The sequence below is a fragment of the Alligator sinensis genome, unplaced genomic scaffold (assembly GCF_000455745.1).
Source record: "Alligator sinensis unplaced genomic scaffold, ASM45574v1 scaffold444_1, whole genome shotgun sequence".
Classification (NCBI taxonomy): Eukaryota; Metazoa; Chordata; order Crocodylia; family Alligatoridae; genus Alligator; species Alligator sinensis.
Genome location: NW_005841886.1, coordinates 3990533 through 3999220, shown reverse-complemented (window position 1 = coordinate 3999220; position 8688 = coordinate 3990533). Strand labels below are relative to the sequence as shown.

Genomic DNA, 8688 nt, shown 5'->3' with positions numbered 1-8688 from the left:
CACTCTCTTCTCTGTTTAAGTTCTCAATGCCAAAACCTAAGCAACAAGAGAAAATGAATGTTTCATAGGGCAAAATGAGGTAACTTACCCCATGGAGGATTTCCTAGATCTTTAAAATGAGTTGTAACAGACACTAAATCGGTTTCTATTTTTAAATTCATTTCTCCATTTAGATTTGCTTCAATCACCTGCAATGCAAGCAAATAAGTTTCATTTTGCCTACCCATAAAAATAAAACTGAAAGTACAGCTCATGCAGCTGGCAGCACCTTAACTTATTAACAGAATGGATAACATTTGCAAAAGTGTTCATGCAATTTAGGAACTAAAATTCCATTTTCAGAAGTGACTTGAATCCATAAGCCTTGAACACTTTTGATCACGTTTAGATTCATACATGCTTAACTCAGTTCTGAAAGGCAGTTTTCAGTTTTATCATGCCTTCTTTTCCTGATAATGCCTTTCCCCAATGACTTTCTTTTCCTTGACTAACGTTTGAGGGATACAAAAGGAGAAAAAAAGGAAAAAACATCTAGAATTTCTTTGCGTACAGGCAAAAAGATTGACTACTTTTCATTATTTTTAGAGCTAACAATTGTTGTGTAGTTGTTTAGGTGCCAAACAAATTCAGAACTGAAAGGGGGATGTAAGTCAGTTATGAGCAAAAGATCTCTATACTGCACAAGAGGACTGATTCTTCACCACTTCAGTCTGTAGGAGTGTTGTCAGTGGCTATGATGTGGGTATCAGACCCAGAGTTTTCAACAAAACACAAGATCCTTTGGAATGAAGAGTGCCGAGTCAATACAAATTGTTACTTAAAGTTTCCAAAAATCCTTGCTACCATACGGATCCTGTTCACAACACTGAATCATAGCAATTTTACTAACAAAGCAATACTGACCTCTAGTTGTAAACATGGAAACATCAGACAGCTTTATCTTTTTGAAAGCCAAAGAACATTGGTGAGAGCTTTCTGTAGTGATGACTGTCATACCTCAAAAATGTTGGAATCTCCAACATGAAGCATCAACATTGTAAGTCACTCTTTTGTTACCATAGAATTAAAAGTTCTGAGGTATTACTCTGCTGGTAATACCTGGCAATTCTAGAACACATTGCCTCAGATGGTGTCAAAGCATTTTGGAAAATAATACTTTAGCCAGGTAACATCCTTGAGAGGCAAGTTAAGGACATACAAGTATGTGGACAGACTGCCACTTCTGGGATGGAACCCAGCATCTTTAATGATGCTCAGCAACAGTGCGCAACCATTGAAAGCAAGAAATGCAAATTTCCTGTTGAAATGCTGCAAAGAGAATTTAAGCAGATAGTATGGTTAGTACTAAGCACCAAATTCTGGACATGTACATTCATGCTTAGCTTTGTGCCTGTGAATAGTCACGCTGAACCCATTGGGACTACAAACACAAGTAAATTTAGGTACATTTACACTATTTGCAGCATTTGTGTTACAGCAGACTAGTGTTAACCATTCTGCTCTTATAACCCACATAGGACTACAGACAGATAATAAAAATGACATGTAGTTTTCAATACATTTTGTTCTCTTGAAATATGCTTTTTGTCTGAATCAGACCAAATTAGTTTCTCTGCTAACAGAAACTGAGCAGCGGTAGCAACAGCTTCAGAGTAGATCTACTAACAAATGGCCTGCCAGCTAGGGACCCTACTCCTTAGTCCTGAAGCAGACCTTCCAGGAATCCAGGCAGGTCCCCTAGGGAATCTGCCTTGGGTTTGCAGTAAAGTTGTCAAACCTGAGATGCGTCAAATGAAACATTTGGGTTAAATGAATTGCCATTTTTGGATGGAATACCACTGGCAAACTTCAAACCAACTATATTCAAGACCTCAATTTCACATCTCACTTTAAAGAGAAATCAACTTAAGGATCACTACCCAGAGTAGCTGGGAAGCAGCTATGCTATTTTACAAGGTATTAGAAGGTCAGCTGTAACTTACAATGGAATTGCTGAGGTTTTTCATTCTCTCTACAACACTCTTCATGGTCTTCAGCACTGGTAGGTAAATACTGACCTATAACAAAGGGGGGAGGATAAACTGAATTATAAATAAAGCATACAATGTCATGCTATGATATTTCAAAAGGGAAGACTATTACAGAAACAGATTTGCCTTTTCAGATCATAGCATTGATGCATAAAAAAGCAGACTATTGCTAGTAGACAATCCCATATGTTTCAGGGTAACACATGAGTACATAATGATTTTTTATTTTGTAGCCAACAACAGAACAGCAAGCCCAAACAGTTTCTCCAAATAAAGAGCTACAGTTCCTTTAAGTAAATAATAAGCTCTCATGTAAATTCAGGCAGAGATATTCTTAGCTGCAGAACCATGGATTAGGTTGGAAGGGACCTCATGAGATCATCTAGTCTAGCTCTCTGTACAAAGCATAACTGTCCCTCACTAAGCCATTTTAGTCAAGTGCCTGTCTAATCTATTCTTAAAAAATGTCCAAGGATAGAGATTCAACCACCTCTCCAGGTATTCTGTTCCAAAGCTTAACTACCCTCAAAGTGAGAAAGTTCTTCCTAGCCTAACCTTGATACAATTTAAAACCATTGCTCCTTGTCATGTCCTTTGCAGCCATAGAGAGTAGTCTATCTCCGTGCTTCATATAACCACCCTTCACATATTTGATAACTTATCAAATTTCTCTCCCCCATGACATCTTTTCTTCTATAGGTGCCAAATCTGTGGGTGCTTCAGGGCTCAAGCATCCACCAAAAAAAACAGCAGGTGCTCAACACCCACAGAGCAGCTTGCAGATGTTAAAAAACCCCCAAAAAACGCACTTTACCGGAAGCAGCGCATGACTTCAACCCAGCTCTGTAGAGTCTGTAAAGATCAGGTGCTTCAACAGGACTTTTTGATGCTTTTAAGTAAAGCTTATTCAATCAGCTAGTAGATAAAAGTGCCAAAACCCTGCCACTGAAGTGCCCGATCTTTACAAACAATGCAGAGCCAGACAGAAGTAACATACTGCTTCTTCTGGGCATGTGCAGGGATCAGTGCGGGAACGTGCTGAGTTAAAAGTAAAATGCCAGTTTTTTTGTTTAGTTATTTTTTACGCCTGCAAACACCAACCGGCCTAAAAAAGTCAGTGCCTACATTCTCTTCTTCAAATTAAATAGCCCTAGTTCTTTAAGCCTATCTTTGTAAGTCAGGTTTCCCAGACCTCACCTGATTCCTACTGCTCTCTGATGGACTCTTTCTAATTTGTCTTTACTTCTTGAAATGAGGGGCCCAAAACTGGACACTACTTCAGGTGAGGTCTCAGCTGTGCCAAAAATAGTAAAAGAATCACTTTCCCTGATGTGCAAGTGATGCTTCTATTACTATATCCTAGTGTATTATTGACCCCCCAACAAAAACACTGTTGGCTAATATTCAGCTTATGGTCCACTGTGACCCCAAGTCCTTTTCTACAGCACTGTAGCCCAGCCAGTCCAGTCTGTATTTGTGTATGCTATTGTCCTGTCCCAAGTACAGGACTTTCTATTTCTCTTTGTTGGGTTTCATCCAATTGGATTCAGACCATTTCCCCAGTTTATCAATGTCATTCTGAATCCTAACCCTGCTCTCTAGAGTGTCTGCAACTCCATCTAATTTGGTGTCATATACAAATATATATAAATATAATAAAGACATATCTACATCTGAATCAAAGGGAAAACAGAAGAATATCTGTACTTATTTATGCTAATGTAAACCCAGATTAACTTTGCACCCAATGGAATTTCCTTAAAGTCGATCTGCAGTAACAGAACAAAATTCATTCAAGTTACTTCCAAGGTATGAGTTCAAAACATGCACTTTCTATTAGTCTTCTTTTGTCTCTACATTTTTTTTACACAGCTATTGCAGCAGACATGGCGAACAGTTCTATGCAAATAAAATATATGTAAAATTTGGGTTGTTTCTATTTTCTCTCAGCTGCTACACACTACATATACTCAGCTTATAGCGTTTCACCCAAACTCTTTTGCGTTTAAGAGTGACTCAAAAAATACTTGCTTACGTCAAAGTCAGGTACACTGGGCTCTTTGAAATCATTCCACAGCCTTCTGGGAATAACTGCCACAGGAATGTCATGTGTCACGATGCGACTACTGCTTGCTAAGGAGGGCTGGAGAGAAGACACTTAGTTTGTGTGGTTAAAGCACTGGCTTTGGAGCTAAGGAGAAGAGATTTCTAACCGTTGTCCCACCGGATGCTTGACATGACCTAAACAAAACACTGTAGTTTTCTATAGGTTAAAAGGAAATAATTATACTTCTTTATCTAACAGGGCTTTTGCAAAGCTTATTTTTCATTAGTATCTGTAAAACATCTTAAGACCTTCTAATCAAAAGATGCTAGTACAACATAGGTGCCATGCCCAAATTTAGTACGGGCAGGTCTAAGGGAAGAGAAGAAAGAGAAAAAAAACATAAAACAAACTGAAAAAGATAAATGTTGTCTTTTCCCCTTACACAATCAAAGTGATTTCAATGGGAATCTACCAGGTGCAAATCGGGTAGGATAGGGCCCAGTGAATGAATAATGAATTTTGTGAACAGTTAACAGAACAAGTGTGGAAAGGCATCCTCAATTCTGCAGTATTCTACCTATCTTTTTGCCATCTCATTCCAGTACCCTGCACAATGTGCTAGGTACTTTCTAAGCACAAAAAGCAGCAAGGTCCTACCAATATCAGGTTGTTGTTTTCAGACTACTTGGAACAATTCACAGAAAGGAACATCCATGTACTGTCACAGGAATCATTTAAAAATCCTTTCTGCTCTTACCAGTTCCACAGCTACTGTGAGGCAGGGGCAGTGCTTGTTAGTCAACTTGATTTTCACTGTCTTGGCATTCTGGGCTGTTTTTAAAGCTCTTGATAGGTTTTCAGGCGTCAGCTCTAAATAAATTTCATTGTGCTCTGCTGCTACTCCTTCCATCTGGAACTCATCAAAGAAGTTTCCCTTATAAAAGCAAGAGGAGAGAAGGAAAGAGTTTCAAACAGAGCAAGTTACAGTTTGCAGAATTACAATACTGATCTTTAAATTCTGAAACAAATGTGGAAAGGCCAAAGTTCCCCTCTGCTCCATATGCATGTTCTATAAGAAATAGACTTTGTGCACACATAGGATCCCCAAGCATGGACCCATTTGCAAAATTAGGGCTTGCCCTGCTTTTGCCATTCATAGACAGAAAGTCACTCTTATCCATTCACCAGTACTCAAAAACCTGAGACAAAATAGATGTTAAGATCACACTAGAAAAAGAATTCAGACATATCAAGACATGTCATCTATGAATAAAAAAGTCAATCCCACAATGACCTGCATGCTACTGAAGTGTTTATAGGTCAGGTTCCTACTTCTACAGATAGCAAGAAACACTACCTATAATGTTAAATGCACAGCTTCATCAAAGATTGAAATATATTAAGTGTTTATATATGATGGGATGTCACCCTCGTTTTCTGGCACTTACCTGACTTAACTCACACCACATGCTGACCCCTCCATTTGCTACTTTGTCAGTGAGGATGAAATAAAGTTTGTCTGGTGTAAGGCGCAGAGTGCAAGTCTTGGCTAGTTTGGCAATTGTGTTGATTACACCTATGGATAAAGGTTCATTAAGGAACTTCTAGCATAGGAGAAAAAAATATGTTCATAAAGTTGTGGCTTGCAGTTCCATAGGAAAGAGCATGACAGAAATAAACCAATGACAAGCTGAAACTTCTGCTTTGTACTATCTGTTTACTTATTTATTCAACTGATGTGACAACCTTCCCAGCAAAGGCTCAGAGCAGCTTACAAAAAGAGAACAGAATAGCTTATGTAACAGGAGAAGGAACAAAAGAAAAAGACAAGCACCAACATAAACCAGAAGTGTCCCAAACAAGACCCCAATCTAGGTTTGTTTGCTACGTGTCTCTCCAGTATAGAAAGGTCTTACACTGCTTCCAAAAGATGTCCAGCCTTGGGCTGTCCTTTCAGTTACAGAAATGCCAAGACGCCTGTCTGTATTAAGATTGCCTTTTGTTAAATTTGACCTTTCTATTTTAACCTGCAGATTTGAACACAAACACCTTGTTAATCATTAATATCTATATTTTCTTTTGTTACTGGTTTAAAGAACTAACTGGCTGCTTGTACAAGACACGGGGGTTTAATTCAGTTTAGCTCTCCCTAAATTGAAACAGTAGGTTTTTAAAAACACTGCTTCAATTTAGGCAGAATTAAACCGAACTAAACCCCTATGCTATGTACACAAGGGTGGGAGCCAGATCCTTACCTGCCTCTTTGGCAGCAGGCATGGGGGCCAGCTGCCAGTGGGCTAAGTGGTCCCTGAGCTGTTCAGGGGGCCCCCAGGCAACACCTGCCCACTGGCACCCAACCTGGCCACAGCCACGAGGGAAGCACCGGGCCCCTGCACAGCTCAGGCAGACAGGCTCCGGGGGGGGGAAGATCAGGCTTGCTGCTTTTTTCCTTTAGTGAATCCTGCCTGCACAGGCTGCCACCGGGTCCCACAACGCCTGAGCTGCGCAGGGCCCACCAAGCCCTGAGTACGTCAGCTTCCAGCGCCCCATGCACTGTTGCACTTTGTTAGGTAGCAAACTAAAACACCTCCGAGGTGTTTTATCTTGTTATGTACCAAAGTCATTTAAAGTGGAATACGCTGCCGAACATGCAAACAGCAACACCATTAAAGCGGTGCAAAAGAGCATTTAAGCCACTTTAAATGTCAATTTTGTGGTGTGTACAGAGGCCCACTGTGCCCATCAAAGGACATTTTGAGAGTGAAAATGTAGGTCTTCAGACTCTGACACACCCCTAGCTCATGATACAAATGTTCACTACACAGGGATGCCCTAGTCTAGTTCATCTGGAAGTCTTTCCACTCAATCCAACCCCACGCCCCCACCCAATGTGGAGCTGTACTTACTGCCCCTCTCCCACCCCACCTGAGGGAAATGTGAATATCCAAATGCCACCTGGGGCTGGGGGGAAAGGAAAGAGTAGAGGAGATTGGAAAATTATCTCTGCCCTCAGGATTTCAAACCCTCGAGTGAAAAAGAGCAAGTCATGTGAAAGGAAGGGTTTTGGAATTTTTATTTATTTATTTTACATTTCCTAAAGGAAAGGAAAAATAAACCAAACAGGCTCCCCTAATAGCCTAACTATCTCATCCCCAGCCAGTGACATGTATGGTTAGAGAGCAGAACAGGAAAAAAAAAAAAAAGAGGCCTTTGCTGGGAGGCATTTTTTAATTTGCAAGAAAAACACTGGCACTGGGAAGCGAGTTCAGAGTCAGGACAGCACTTCTCAGCTATTATAGACGCAAGGGTTGTTCGTTAGATTTCAGGGTGCCCTTGGGAATTTTTTTTTTTTAATATATATTTTGGATAATTTTACGTGTTCCAGGTCAAATTGGCCAGATCAGTTCCAAATCCTTTGAATCGTTCCAAAACCATATGTGGCCGTACTACCAGCAAGTATCCTCCACCCCAGACTTTTCAGCCCAGGGCTTCAGATGCTTCCAAATCCTTTGACGGGCATCCTACATGCAGGCCCAAGCCCGGAGGTTTGTGGTTTAGATGCCCCTGAATTTTACTTGCCCTCAGCCATACCGCTGCAGGAGCAAGCTAGGGAGGAGTCTCCCATTTCATGGATTTCATAGATATGTAGGGTTTGAAGGAACCTTAGTAGATCATTGAGTCTGACCCCCTTGCCCTGGAGTCAGGTGACCCCAGCCAGGTGCTTGTCCAGTCTCCTCTTAAAGCCCTCCAACGTAGGGGAGAGCACCACCTCCCTCGGGCACCCCTTCCAGATTCTGGTCACCCTAACGGTGAAGAAGCTCTCCTGATGTCTAATATAAACCTGCTCTCTCAGTTTCTGGCCATTGCTCCTAGTTACTCCAAGGGGTGCCCTGGTAAACAGAGCCTCTCCTATTCCTTGCGGTGTCCCCCGAATGAATTTGTAGCCAGCCATTAGATCCTGTCTCAGCTTTCTCTTGCGGAGGCTAAAGAGATCCAGGTCCCCCAATCTCTCCTCGTAGGACCTCACCCGCAGGCCCTTAACCATAGGAGTTTCCATAAAGTCGGGATGTAGCCGAGATCCTCACCAACTACGAGGCTCTGGTAAGGAGTCCTGCCCGGGTGGACAGGGGTGCACCCTCCGCGACAAACAGCCGTTCGCGATGCATTTTGGCTCCGGTATCAGACCAGTGCAGCAACTACGCTCGACCTTAGCCCGACAAGGCCGATTTTCACCTTTTGGACAGCAGAGAAAGAAAGGAGCAACTCCCGAGCTGAGGAAGGCCGCAGCGGGGCAGGGCGGTGGTGCCGCTATCGACTCCACTTGGAAACCGCTGGGGCTTGCCTCGTGAGCAGGGCATAGAGGCCAGTCCGATTGTCCTCTGTGGATACGAGACCCCACGCCTTTCCGTCCTCTTATTTTCCTCTTCAAGAGAAAGATAGGGGGCGTAAAGGCGTGGGGTTTCGTATCCACAAAGGACAACCGGACTGGCCTCTGTGACGGACACCCTGCTTGGGAACCGTGCCTGCGCGCCGACTACCCCGCAAAGGCTCTCGCGACACCCCGGGGTGTTGCGGCCGTCAGTCCCGGCCTGCGCGAGCAGGGGCGGGCAC

The 8688-nt window shown here is 42.4% G+C and overlaps 1 protein-coding gene across 1 annotated transcript in view; it reads right to left on the bottom strand.

Moving 5' to 3' along the window:
- The window catches only part of LOC102386730 (checkpoint protein HUS1-like), an 11446-nt gene extending 3011 nt beyond the window's left edge, over window positions 1-8435 (bottom strand). The window contains exons 1-7 of the mRNA XM_014517020.2: window positions 8311-8435; window positions 8163-8248; window positions 5526-5653; window positions 4835-5011; window positions 4066-4173; window positions 1983-2057; window positions 89-188 (exon numbers count right to left, since the gene is read on the bottom strand). Coding sequence (XP_014372506.2) covers window positions 89-188; window positions 1983-2057; window positions 4066-4173; window positions 4835-5011; window positions 5526-5653; window positions 8163-8248; window positions 8311-8435 — 799 coding nt within the window. The remainder of the gene's footprint in view (window positions 1-88; window positions 189-1982; window positions 2058-4065; window positions 4174-4834; window positions 5012-5525; window positions 5654-8162; window positions 8249-8310) is intronic.
- Window positions 8436-8688: the final 253 nt, after the last annotated feature.